Genomic DNA, 14,434 nt, shown 5'->3' with positions numbered 1-14,434 from the left:
GAAATCGCGTCTGGCAGCCCTTTGTGGAGTCACGGGATGGGAAACGCTGCTGGGACCTCTCTGGACCCCGCCAGGACCCCGCTGGGATTCCTTCGGGATTTCTCTGGGATGCCATCAGAACCTCGCTGGGACCCGCGGAGCCCCATGCAGTCTGCTGGTAACCAGACACCCTCGGCTTCCCCAGGAAACTGTTCTCTGTTTCAGGATTCAGCAGTTCCCTGTTTCAGGATTCAGCAGTTCCCTGTTTCAGGACCAAGAAGGACATTCCGGGATGTCAAAGATCAACATCTCCAGTCAATGGACCTTCTCCTGAAACTCAGCTGATATTCTACAGGTAAAGAATCTCCCTGACCATTCTAAATCAGCTTCTGAATGAGGTTTTGATTGGCAACAGATAAACCTCTTGAGATGTATTTGTTCTCTCTTCTGCAAAGGGCCCAGCAGAAAAATTGCAAGCATAGGTCCTCCTCTTCTTCTTCTTCTTAATCATTTTTTTACAGTAAACAGGGTGGGATGTGGTAATCACATATCCTCTGAACAGAGAGGCATGATTCTCTCCCAGAATTTTCCTGGGAAGCTTTGAGAAGCTGTGAGAAAGCTCAGAGAAAACAATTCTTATCTCCATTTGCTGCACTGATTGTTGTGCACATGTGGAATGTGTTATGGAGATTGTTTACCAAAGCATGGTTTCTTAATTGGACACTGGTGGTGGTGTTTGGATTCATTGACCAATTGGATCCACGTGTGTTTGTTGGGACTGTCTGGCAAGGGTGATGGGTTTTTCGTATAGCATAGTGTAGTACAATGAAGTGATTGATCAGCCTTCTGCAATCATGGACTCAATGCTCGTTATTCCCTGCTCAGGGGACCACTGCTACAATAAAATATCACAGCCCCTGCTTAGGATTCAATGAAACTACAGAATATAAAACTTAGAGCTAGAGCCTCTGGAGTTTGGAGAGCTTTACCACATGCTAAAGAAACACTGTGAATCTCACCTCAGGAGATAAGAGCATCACAGTGCTTATCTCTACATAGAAATGAGTAAGACCTTCTGACATTTTCCACTGTGATTATTTTTAGTGCTGGCCTGTGCTAGGAAGTCAATTCAACTGCACTTCTCTGCATCTGCAAGATGAGCATGTATTCTGTGCATACCCATACAGCATTGCCTGTTTACCTCCTTTTAAAGGAAGTGACACAACAGTTCAAAGGTTTGTGCAATGAAGATTTAGCACAACCTGTTTTGAAATTATATTCCCATCACACAACAAAGGAGGTAAAAGAAAGAAGCAAGGACAGTTACTTAGGAGGAAGTTTTGCTTACCAAAACTGCAGTGGTAAAACAGTCTCACCTTGCTCCTGAGTTCTGCCTGGCAACAGAACTTGGGCAAGGAAATGTAGAAAATCCCACCCTACTTCTTCCAGTAAAGTAATTGGGAAAGAAGGGATGGGTAGCTAGTTGCTGTAGGACATTATTAGCCATGAACAATTAAAAATACTTCCAGAGATAGAGAAGGGAGCTGAAGGGAGGGGGAACAGATGTTCATTGCCCTGTAGGATGTGTGGAGCTGAATCATTGCTGTGAGGCACCAGTGTGACCAGGAATGTGGCTGGGATTGTGGTAATCACATAACCTCTGAACAGAGAGAGACACAGCTCTCCCAGGATTCTCCTGGGAAGCTGTGAGAAAGCTCGGAGAAAGAATTAAAACAATTATTATCTCAATCTCTGCACCTGGCAGGCAATCTCTGTTTGTCAAAGATGTTTACATGGAGTTGTCCCTTCTTGACCAATACGTGAGAGAAGATTCCTAAAGACCAATTCAGGTCTTAGGTCCACCATTATTTCTATAAGAACTATGGATTTCTAATAATAAAGTGCCTTTTCATGCCTTCTGATGATGGAGTCTCTGTATCACCTTTGTCTGTCCCCAGTACCCCTTTGTGGTGGTGTTCACAGGGGTCTTAGGATGAGGGAAGAGACGAGAACGTTGACTCCATGTTTCAGAAGGCTTGATTTATTATTTTATGACACATATTAAAACTATACTAAAAGAATAGAAGAAAGGATTTCATGAAAAGTCTAGCTAAGAATAGAAAAGGAATGATAACAAAGGCTTGTGACTGACTGAGACAGTCCGACTGTCTGTGATTGGCCATTAATTAGAAACAACCACACAAGACCAATCACAGATCCACCTGTTGCATTCCACAGCTGCAGATAATAATTGTTAACATTTTGTTCCTGAGGCCTCTCAGCTTATCAGGAGAAAAAAATCACAAGGAAAGGATTTTTCAGAAAATATCATGGCTACATCCCTTTGGTGAAATGGGATAGCCGGAGCAGCCTAGGAGCCAGGTACAGCAGACAAAGACATGGCAGAGAAGTGAGTGACAACTCTGCCATGAAGAGTGCAAGTCTTGTTCTTGGCAGCCAAGGCACCCTGGAGTGGCCCTGGGACAAACCCAGTGCTGGCAGTGAGGCTGTGAGCCAGTGCAAACAGGGACAGTGGCACAGGGGACAGCCTGGAGCACACAGAGAAGCACTGGGGAAAAGACAGAAATGTTAATCCTTGTAGGGGAGCTCCAACTAAATTTAAAAGCAGAGAATTGTGGTTACTGGAGAATTTTTCTCCTTTTCTAACATTTGGGAGAAGTCTTAATTCCAGCACTATTGTTACAGGTTAAGTACCACAGCAGTCAGAACTATCCTGTCTCAGTTGTAAAACCAACAAAGCAGAACATTTCTGTAGTTTCGTCTTCTTTCCACAGAGGACACTTCTGTATCTACACCACACCAAAGCTTCTGTACCACCAATAAACTTGGCATCAAGAGAGTCTTACTCAAACTGGGTCTTCATTGATTTCCCTTTATTAAAACAACATTGCTGCTACATTCTGTCTTCAGTCATGGGGGAGTGACAGAAAAACATGAGCATTGGGGAAATTTGGTAGCTGTATTTGACCAGTGAGGATCAACTGGAATTATTACAGTGAATAATTGCAGGTATGACAATTGTGAAGAAAAGGTGAGGGAAATGCAATTTTATCCTCAAATATACTTCAATTAGTTTTTTAATATCCCAATATTTTGCATATTATGTGCATGTTTTAATATCCCAATATTTTGCATATTATGTGCATGTAAACTATAACTCTACTTTAAACTTCTTGTTTTGCGTGCTTTTGCTATTTGTCTTTTCAAGGGTCACTTTTTTCCAGAATTCTACCTTCTTTTCTTTCAACTTTCTGTCTTTCTTTTGTTGTAGATTTATCTGCAAGTATTCTTCATTTAGGTTGTAAGATGGCCATTCAACCAGACCTTCTCCATTAGGATTTCTGTAAGCAAGAGGAAAGAAGAGTGAGTGCCCTTTTCAGTCACAGGGGAATTCAATCACACGAATTAAGACTGAATCAATAAATCAGCCAATTCCCCATGAAGTCAGTGCAAAGCAGCAATGTCTGTCATGAATTTCATGATTCTTACCCATTTCGAGCAAAGTTAGCCCAGTACTTCATTAGAGTTCTGCTGAGGTTCTTCTCTTCCTCTGTAACTTCACCTGAAAGACAAAATACAGAATAGCTACTCTGTGTGGCAGAAATCAGGACGTGGCTCCTACAGCAGCAGCATTTCCCTCTGTGAATATGCTGGCAATTGGCAATTGCACTGTGGCAATTGCAACACCCCTGGCCAACATCACTCCTACAGCAAGCATCAGGGCATTTCAGCACTCCTCATGAATGACTCCAGCATCATTACCCTTCTGTAGAAATCTGGGAATTTGGGAACCAGGAAATAAGGTGATGCGCTGTAACCTTTCAGGAAATCAGAGCAGAATCAAAAAAACCCCATGTGTCCTGCATCCCAGTATGACTCCAGGAATGGGCCACATGGCTGTGTTTCCTGGATCCCATTCTAGTTTTGTGGGACTGATATTCTCCCTATTATTCAGAGCATGACTAGGCAAAGATTTCTCCATTCTCACACAAGATGGTGCCACTCCATTTCTCAGCACTTCAGGAGTATTTCTTTAAATATAGTTACACATAACATAAGCTCATTGTATCACTAGGTGAGAATTATTTCAGTTCCTGTGTGTTTTTAATTATAAATGCATCTCAATACACATAGAAAAATGTTTGGTATTTTAAAGCCCTTGATAAATTCAGGCAAAGAGGAAAAGAGCTGTTCAGTATTTCCTAGTGCCAAAGGTATGTAAGTAAAAAAAAAAAAGAAAAGGCTCTGGTGACAGATTAACAAAGGGCTTTACAACATAGCTGGATTGCTACAACATAGCTGGATTGCTCCAAAGTTCAATGAAGTAAAAGGAAATACTTTCATTTTTGTAGGCTTTGACCTACATATTTGATCAGACTATGAACTACTGTGCAAATCACAAAAATAAAAGCAGAAAAAAAATAGTGAATTCACTTAAAATAAGCAGAATTTTTGTGTCTCTGTCAAAATAAGAACTATTCCTAATCTGTTTCACAGGAAAGAAAATACTTCATGCTGAGTCCTACTGTCTTTGGCATATGTAATTAAAGGATATTGCTGGATTAATAATGTTCATTAGGAAGTGGCATCATGTTTCTTAACTGTTCAGTGATTGGCAGATTCATTGGGAATATAACAATGTGGGATTCAGACAGAGGGAACTTCCAGAATCCCATGGAAATTTTGGGAGTACACCCTTAATCCTCCCTCAGTGGACTGGTTCCATTTGAATAAATGCTCAAGTATTAATTGAATTGTGAGGCAAAACAGACCTAACCATTGGATCTTCACACAGAAAATGAAACACTGGAATTCCAAGCCTTGCTCTGAACATGGCTGGAATCACTTCCTGCAAAAGAAGCCAAGTCCCCCATTCTCTGGAGCCTGACAGCCCATGGGATTTCCTCCAAGGAGGAGACACTGGCCTAAACTCCTCAGGAAAAGAAGAGATCCTGGATTTCCTGCTTCCCAAGCACCCTGCAAGTTTAATTGACCTTTCCTTCAATTTCATTTTCAGCCAAAGCCATTTGGCAAATTCATCACAGTGCTGGGACAATGACAGTGAATTTTCTAGCAAATATCCTATTTGCTGAATTGCTGACAAGATGTGGAACTGACTGTGCTTCAAACCAAGCAAACTTTAAAGGAGAGAAGCTGGAGAAGATGGTTAAATGCATAAAACCAATTCTGCCAGGAGAAAGGGTTATGGCTTGGTCTCACTGCCAATATATGCACTTCAATCTGATGGAAATTAATAGAACACTGAATAGAAAAATGCCAGGGCTACAGGACTCATTCAGGAGTGAGTGGTGTCAGTTCCTTACTGCAGAGCTGGATGTCCCCAGCCAGAAATGGTCCCCCAAAGACAAAGCCAACTTCATCCCCGTGGTCAGCCTTCACATAGTCAGGTTTGCTGTCCCTGAACGCACTGGCCCGGTGCTGGAACTCGAAGAAGTAGGTAGGAGCTCCAGACTCTGCAAAACATAACGTACAGGGAGTTACAGAAGAGATACACAAACTTCAGCTGTCATCAGCTGTTTAAAATACTGCTTTAAAAAGAGCTTTATACTGGGCATTTTCTAGTGTAATTGTTACATTCAAATATGTACTTTTACTTTTAATGCAAACTTAAGAGCTCAGTTTACACACAAAAAAATAATTGGAAGATCCACTCTAAGATAACATACAGAAAACAAAATATCAAAAATTTTCCACTTTTGAGTATCTTGGCATGACTTGTCTACACCTACACATCAGAAAATTTACAGACCACAGAGCTGCTGACTTCCCAAGCAGCCATGGGCCAAAGGACAAAGGTGCTTTGATTTGCTTTAATTTTTAAGCCTGTATACTTCAGTTAGCAAATATTTAGCTGTGTTATCATGCCCTGCTCTCAATATATTGTGATTATGAGCACACTTACACAGAGATAAGGGACACAACCCTGCAGATCTGTATCATTGCTCCCAGGGGGAATCTCAAGAAGGGCTGCCTACATATGACAGGATTTGTGTCTGCACCATTTGATCCAGCCTGCAGTAGGGGGTTTGAGTGTCCCACTGCTGTTGATCAGCTTACCCCTGTGATAATTCAGTGCTTTAATGGCTGGCATGACAATTGCCATGTCCCCCAGCAGGTCCAGGAATCCGTCCCGAAGCTCTGCAGGGTCCTCTGTGTCTCCCAGATATTCATCTAAGATCATGGGCAGAAAATCTGAGGGTACATCCTAAGAGACAAGAAACAAACAGACAATCACTGTCTGAATTAACACCTAAATTTGCCATCTTTTAAACTTCACAGAATCTCCAAAGGCACAAATGTCCAGGACAGCACCCATGTTGATAGGAAACAAAACCTATTCATGCTTTTTGTGGGCAAAAAAATACCTAACAAACCATACACCTTAGGTCAAATTTGCACCAGATTTATATGGGTTAAAACTCTACAGGAATAAGTGTAGATCCAGCAATTTCTCCTGACAATATCTTCAGCTTCTGTTTTCATCAGGAGAAGAGAGATGGGAATGACAAAAGTAAATTCTCAGTCCTTGAAAGATTTATGGACCATTAGACAAGAGGACAAGGCCAATGGGATCTCCAAACAGTGTAAATTTTCAGGGTTAGAATTTGCTGCTTGAGAGATGCGCCTCAAAACTAGGAGTGCAAAGTAACTACTTTAAAAGCTACATTTAATGTAAACATACTGAAAAATACACCTTGAAACTCCCTAAGCAGGAGATTAGCCATGAGATACCTTAACATTAGGGAAGCTATTACATTAATCCCACAAATATGTAAGATAAAAGTATTCTTTGAGGTCTAGAATGAAAAAGGCATTTCCCCAAATCCCAGGTCTGGCTCAATCCTATTTCTGAGTAATTCCATACACCCTGGTCCTGTCAGCTTTGCTGGGATTCTCCCCAGAGCCTACCATGGCCTCAGCCCTCAGTAACACTATGACTCAAGCAGTGAGACCCAAATCTGTTACATACATGAAAAAGAAAATTCACATCTCAAATTAGATTAGTGCAGCAGTACTTACAATCATTGGTAGAAAAACCTCTACAGTTGAGGCAATTGATTTTCTATCTCCTATTTCCCTCAAACTTTTCATTTTTGATGTCTGTACAGAGAAAAAAAAACAATGTTATTAGCATACCATTCAATGTCTCCATTATTTTAAACATTGAAACTACTTTATTCCATTAATTCTTACTACTGGTGTTTATTTTTAAAGCATCATATCATATGCAAAAGTGCAGCACAATGCAGCAGCTGTCTTGAAAAGCTTGTATTTGCTGCAGTAAACGTTGTCTTGGTGAAGGTTTCTACATAAACCACTCCTAATACATAGCTTATCCTTAAATCAATGTTAAGAAACTTGTAAGACTAGAAAACATGAGGGCAGAAGTGAAGCAAAAAGCTGCTTCTGTCTCACAGGCTTATTGTCATTCTCTTGGGGGAGATCTTAAAAGTCACTGGCAGTCTGTCTCTAGTCCAATTGTTTGAGCCCTTTGAAATAAGACTAATGCAGTGTTCTTCCTCTTTTACAGCATTACATAAAACAACTCTTCTGTCTGCAAAATAAATTCAAACAGATTTCACCTTGCATTGTTCTTCTGGGACTTACAACCAGCAACAGCTGCTTCATAGATTCAGAACAAATGCTTGCTACTACACAAAGGAAATATTTAGGAAATAAAAGAAAGGGACAAGAAAGGAGAGGACAAAAATCCATCTCCTGCAGTTTTTGTGCACTGAGAGCATTTGCTCATGTTTTGGAGGCACTCATTGAGTTCCCATGAGAAAGGAGAATGGGCTGGGCACCTGCATTGTGCCCTCACTCTGCCCCAGATGAGATTTTCAGATGAAAGCTCTTTCTGCAGGTTATGATACCAAGGGGAAGCTGGTTGAGGTGATCAGTGGCACATTTTTAAGCACACTGTGTATCAACCCTGACTACTGAGCCTTGTGGGGAAAGGATTGGCTTCACTTGTCTTTCAGGAATAAGTCCTTGATTGTTGCATTGTTTTTCCTCTCCCTGCCTGGATGAGGGATTAAAACTGTAGGATAAGAAAGCACTGTACAAAACTGATGTGTCCATGCAGTTTAACTTGCAGGATGAGCCCGGTCTCACCCTCTGTGACCCAGGGGTTCTGAGTCACTGCAGAGCCATGATGCAAGCAATGTTTACCTCGTATGTATTTCCATCGCTGCAAAGACTTCTCCTAGGACTTAACACAAACATTAAAAACACAATAAAAATAAAGAATAGACATTAAATCACCGATCTAATGTTCCAGCCAAATTCATTGTTGGTGACTCCTATCATGAATGGGACTGCATTGAATTCTTTTCCAGCCAATATCTCCTCAGGTGGCTTATGAAGAAACACTCCATCCAAAACTAAGGGTAGAAATGAGATTTCCTGAAGGAAGAGGGAAAAAAAAAAGATCTAATTAGTTATTAATAGTATTTCCAATTTTTCCTTCAAATCATGTAAGATGTCCACACTGAATATCCAAAATGCAAAAAAGGGCTTTAAGAATTTCAAGTATCTACAGCCACGGTAACATAAATTCAGTTTGGCACCAGAGTGTAAAATGCAGGCCTGGCTGGGTCAAGGTGTAGAGGAATGTAATGGGTTCCTGATCCTGGGCTCTTCTGACATTAAAACACAGGGATGCTCAGGCCTTGCTCACAACTTCACAGGTGCTGTGACACTGCCAAACTTCCAGAAAGAATTGATGTGTGAAATTGCTTCAACATTTACAGAGTATTTTGACAAAAGATAAGAAAAATCAACTTTGGAACCGAGCATGAATGAACTCTGATCAGAAGCTGAGATAAAGTTTTGCAAGCGAGCCATTAAAAAGTACTGTTGCCATAAAGTCTCACCTACCTTGCTGTTAAGGACTATGTGCTCTGCTTCCTGCTTCCTCAAGCAGTCCAGCAGGGAGAGGGAGCTGCTTGTATCACACTTGAAGATACTGGCAATTTTCTGAAAATTATCAACAAGCACTGTTATAAAATCATTATACATGCTGCTGTTAAGAGCTTCTTCGTGGCAGATTTAAGTGAGCTTGATAGATCTTAGAGTATTTTGTTTTACTGGAAATGCTACAGTTTGATCACAAAGTGAAATCATTCTGGTGTACTTCTCTCTTTCTTGCTGTATTTCCATTCACTGTTTTTTCAAACTTTGCTGTAGAGATAATACAAGCTTGTAGCTTAAACCAAATAAGGAAAGAAAATTCAGAAACATTTACATTATTACTGTCTGCCATTACAGGAAAAGATATTAAAAGACACACTTATAGAAAGTGATTTTATTTTAAGTTTGGGTTTTTTTTTTGTTGTTGTTTTAAATTTAATTAATTTACTTTACATAAAGGCCCTCCCTAAAAGACTGTAGGTCAATAAAAAGCTGAATTCTTCTTCTGGATTCTTGTCAAACTTTCCATAATAAATGCCAGAGTTACTGTATCAAGTACAGTGGGTATAAAATGGACATTTGCCTAGCTTGGCATGTGTGTGACTGAAATGCCTTTGCCAGCCCACAGCTGTTACAATCATACAGCTGTCCAATCTATTTCTAACACCAAACAGACCAAAATTCAACAGGTGTGCTGCAACAATAAACTGGATCAACTTTGTTGCATGGTATCCAATGACATTTTCCCCTTTTCTCTTTTAAACAAATTATCACATAGAAGTATCATTTAGATATCCATATATATCCTTTACATAGCCTATATAGATATTTAGTATCCTTCTATCCATAGAAGAAGCCTATTTTAGGCTATAAAAACTTTAAAATAAAAAAAAATGAGCTTACCTCAAGATCTGTTGAAAGACGTAAATCTTTACTGGGGGGAATTATAATTCCACTCTCTGATATTGCTTTATGAAAGAGACCCTTGGATAAAGGAGATAACACCTGCCAAGAAGGGAAGAAAAAAAGTATTTATTCTACATTAACATCCTTACCTTACAACTTTATGCTAGTTATAGTCTATTAACTCCTGGATTCAGTTGGGAATTATACATCTTTATTTGCTAAATCTCCAGATTTAGCCCAATGAGCTGTTAAACTTACTGGCAAAAACCAGATTAAGCTTTTGAAGACTTTTATTTTTATGTACTATATACCTACATGTGCAAAAACAGAGCAAGATCCTGCAGATATCCCAAAGAGAGTGACAGAAGCTGGGTCTCCACCAAAGTGCTCGATGTTTCCTTGCACCCACCGCAGGGCAGCGACCTGGTCCAGGTACGCCCAGTTCCCAGGGGCGTGCTCGTCACCAGTGCTGGAAGGAAAGCACAGAGCACTGCTCAGCACAGTGACAGTGGCACAGTGACAGTGGCACTGCAGAGCTACCTCAGAAAGCACAGAGCAGTGGCACAGTGACAGTGGCACAGCAGAGCCACCTCAGAAAGCACAGAGCACTGCTCAGCACAGTGACAGTGGCACAGTGACAGTGGCACAGCAGAGCCCTCTCAGCACAGAGCACTGCTCAGCACAGTGACAGTGGCACAGTGACAGTGGCACAGCAGAGCCACCTCAGAAAGCACAGAGCACTGCTCAGCACAGTGACAGTGGCACAGTGACAGTGGCACTGCAGAGCTACCTCAGAAAGCACAGAGCAGTGGCACAGTGACAGTGGCACAGCAGAGCCACCTCAGAAAGCACAGAGCAGTGGCACAGTGACAGTGGCACAGCAGAGCCCTCTCAGAAAGCACAGAGCACTGCTCAGCACAGTGACAGTGGCACAGTGACAGTGGCACAGCAGAGCCCTCTCAGCACAGAGCACTGCTCAGCACAGTGACAGTGGCACAGTGACAGTGGCACAGCAGAGCCACCTCAGAAAGCACAGAGCACTGCTCAGCACAGTGACAGTGGCACAGTGACAGTGGCACAGCAGAGCCACCTCAGAAAGCACAGAGCAGTGGCACAGTGACAGTGGCACAGCAGAGCCCTCTCAGAAAGCACAGAGCACTGCTCAGCACAGTGACAGTGGCACAGTGACAGTGGCACAGCAGGGCCATCCCAGCACTCTGTGCTTGGTGCAAAGTGACCCAGAGCCCCTCACGGTCACACCTCAGCCCCTGCCTCCATTCTCTGCTCACCCCTGCTCAGGTACACCCCTGGCCTTTACTCTGCCTGAGTTTTTGCTTTACACAGCAGAGGATGGAAGCGAAGGCCAGAACAAACATCCTGTCCAGCACCAAATAAGCCCAGCTATGATCTGATAGCAGGCTGCCATCAGATGACCATGCAGATGGAATGTACAGCATTTCTCAGTGTTCTGAAGTCCTGATGTTGGTAAATTATGTACATTTAAACCACTCTAACAGTGGGAAGCTGATATAGAAGCTCAGCACATTTAGCAATCAGAACTATCCATGCTTTCAACATGACAGCAAGTACTTTTTACAAAGCGCAATAGGTGTTCTTACTTGAAGTATCCAAGGAGTCCCAGTCTGTACTGAATTAACACCACCACAACATTCTCATAGGCTGACAGTGCAGAGCCATCATACCGAGCAGAACCACCAAATATGAAATTGCCTCCATGGATCCACACCATTACCTTGGAAACAAAAGGGTGAGACACACCTTTATGCACTGGTTTGCAGATTTCACTTGGAAAAGGAAAACAACATCAGAGAATTAGGAACACCAAATCACTGAAGCACGATGGCTGCTGAATTTCAGATTGGTGGACTTGGAATTTTACATGCTAATATTATTTCTGCTCGTGCAGCATCACATTTCCAAAAGCAGGAGCAATCATTACTTGCAAGCTTTATAAAACACAAGTTTGTTCAATGGTTTACATACAGGTAACTTGTCCTTCTTGCTTGAGCCAGCAGGGCTGTAAACACTGAGATACAAACAGTCCTCAGAAGTCTGGAATGCAAGGTGCTTTTCTTTAAAGTTTTTTTCAGCTGTTTTCAACAGGGACAGATCTTGAGGACAGCTTCACAAAAAAAAAAACCAAAAAACAAACCACAATTATTAGTACTAAACCTGAAATAGCATCAAGGTAACAACAGTAGAGAAAACTTCTTTTGCACCCAGCTGAATCCCCACAGGGTGCTTGAATTTTCTCTTATCTATAATCAGTGAGAGGTGCAGCCTGTAAAAGCACATCTCCACACGTGTACTAGAAACACTCCTCCAGTACTGGCAGTGTATCCACCACCAAATATCAACTCAGGCCTCTGCACCCCAGTACACACAGCTCTGACCAGCACGGGCAGGCTCTGCCTACAAACGAACAGCTCTCACAGTGGTGGGTAAGAAGTTGCATCTCTCACACCAGTCCAGGGTTCAGGTGGTTCAGGTGGAGAAAACCTCAAGGATCCAAGAGGGGCTTTTGCAAAAGGAATTCCAAGGAAAACATTTACAAGCTTGTCTGTCCCCTTCACGTTTGTCTGTGTTCCTTTGAGCCGTCCGAGTGCAATGGTCACTTCTGGCCCAGCACCGCTCTGTCCTAGGTAACACAAAAGGTAAGAAAAAAATAAATTAAATTGCATCTTCATAATTATCACACAGACTTTTCCATTAAGTATTTTTAACTGATTGTTTAATTTAGAACATTTCAGGTTATTCCTTTCAATTTTGTTCAGTCTTCATTTTGCTTTGGTGGAGTGACACCCCCTACCAAACCCTCATGCCAGTGTCACCTGGAGCCAGGTAGGGCAGGATTTTGTCACCTTGCAAGAGCAAATTTCAGAGCAAACAGCAAACCCATTGACACTTCCTAAATTTATCATTCAACAAAATCTTAAAAATATTGTTTAGAGAATTCAGAAATGTTGCTGCTTTCTACCTTTTAAAAAAGACAGAAAGCTTTATTTTCATTAAATCATCTGAAGAAGTTTCCTCTCACTAAACCAGTAATTTTTGCATCATGAAAGCATTTTTGCAGATTGGTAATCAAAGCAAAAGAGATTTACCGCCTTTGTAAAAATCATTGGAACTTGATGCAGTGGCTTCCCCACCAGCAACAACAACGCCAACGCCAACGCCAACAGGTCGCGGGCCTCACCTTCTGCCTCGCACACGAGGAGCGCTACAAACCCAAACCAGGCGCAGAGCGACGCGATCGGGCTCGGAGGAGCCATTGTCACCCCGGCCGGGCTCCGGGGACTCTCCCCGCTTTTATGCGGAACAGGAGAGGACAAAGGTCCCGGCGAGGGCACCCGGGGCACGGAGCGCGGCTGAACTGCGGCGTGACCAGCAGCCAGTGCCTCCAGAGTGCCAAAAACAAACACGAAAGCAATACAGCCCCTGGTTAGCGATACGGACACGATCAGCGATACAGCTCCTGATCAGCGATACAGCCCCTGATTATTGATACAGCTCCTGATTATTGATACAGCCCCGATCACAGATACAGCCCCTGGTTATCGATACAGCCCCGATCAGCGACACAGCCCCTGGTTATCGATACAGATCCTGATCAGCGATACAGCCCTTGATTATCAATACAGCCCCAATTAGCGACACAGCCCCTGATTATCAATACAGCCCCAATTAGCGACACAGCCCCTGATTATCAATACAGCCCCTGATCAGCGATGCAGCCCCTAATTATTGATACAGCCCCTGATTATTGATACAGCCCTTGGTTATCGATACAGCCCCTGACCAGCGATACAGCCCCGATCAGAGATACAGACCCTGATTATCGATACAGACCCTGATTATTGATACAGACCCTGATTGTCGATACAGCCCCTGATTAGTGACACAGACCCGACTACCGATACAGGCCCGATTATCGATACAGCCCCTGACCAGCGACACAGCCCCCGGTCACCGACACAGCCCCTGATTAGCGACACAGCAGCCCCCGGTCACCGACACAGCAGCCCCGGCGCCGCCGCCCCGCAAGGCGGGAGGGCCTCAGGCGGTCCCGGCAGCGCCCGGCGCCGATCGCCGCTCATTCACCGGCTGTCAGCGCCACCGGCAGAGAACACAGGGCAAGTCTGAACACAGAGCTAAAATGCTATAAAGTTCTTTAAAACCCCCTTGAAACAACAAAAATAGCACCAAAACATCACGACAAGCAAAACAAAGCAATAAAACCCCCTAACTCGTCCCCTCCCCCCGCCCACCAAAAACGGGGGCTAGATTACAAATAACTAGAAAGTAACAATAAAAAGAGAAGAAAACCGAATCAAAATAGTTAATTCTTGCCTTAATCTCCTTTTAGAGGGGTGTATGAAACCAAAGTATGTCATCGCCACACTCTACCCCTCCAGTTTAAATTTGCGCGGGGTTCTTTTGTTTGACTTCTCAGAGCAGGGAACAGATGAGATAAACAATTGCATCGGAGCATCCTCGGCAGCGCCGGGCCCAGCGCGGAGCCTGGGCCGCCGACTCTATTCGCTTCCAGCCCGGTGCTGCGACCGAGCCGGGC

General features: G+C 43.0%; 2 protein-coding genes across 2 annotated transcripts in view; one reads left to right on the top strand and one right to left on the bottom strand.

Moving 5' to 3' along the window:
- Positions 1-2,842: 2,842 nt before the first annotated feature.
- Positions 2,843-13,133, bottom strand: CES2 (carboxylesterase 2). Its single transcript, XM_005427450.2, has 13 exons — positions 13,058-13,133; positions 12,295-12,499; positions 11,845-11,983; positions 11,460-11,593; positions 10,156-10,309; positions 9,838-9,939; positions 8,902-9,000; positions 8,287-8,427; positions 7,042-7,122; positions 6,079-6,226; positions 5,325-5,474; positions 3,490-3,562; positions 2,843-3,341 (listed from the first exon to the last, which is right to left on the bottom strand). Exons 1-13 carry the CDS (start codon positions 13,131-13,133, stop codon positions 3,152-3,154), a joined length of 1,692 nt encoding a protein of 563 aa, XP_005427507.1. The 3' UTR covers positions 2,843-3,151.
- Positions 13,134-13,172: 39 nt separating this feature from the next.
- The window catches only part of CIAO2B (cytosolic iron-sulfur assembly component 2B), a 3,952-nt gene continuing 2,690 nt past the window's right edge, over positions 13,173-14,434 (top strand). Inside the window, exon 1 of the mRNA XM_005427449.2 lies at positions 13,173-13,302. Coding sequence (XP_005427506.1) covers positions 13,173-13,302 — 130 coding nt within the window. The remainder of the gene's footprint in view (positions 13,303-14,434) is intronic.

Source organism: Geospiza fortis, unplaced genomic scaffold (assembly GCF_000277835.1).
Source record: "Geospiza fortis unplaced genomic scaffold, GeoFor_1.0 scaffold18, whole genome shotgun sequence".
Lineage (NCBI taxonomy): Eukaryota > Metazoa > Chordata > Aves > Passeriformes > Thraupidae > Geospiza > Geospiza fortis.
This window is presented reverse-complemented; position numbering and strand designations above follow the sequence as displayed.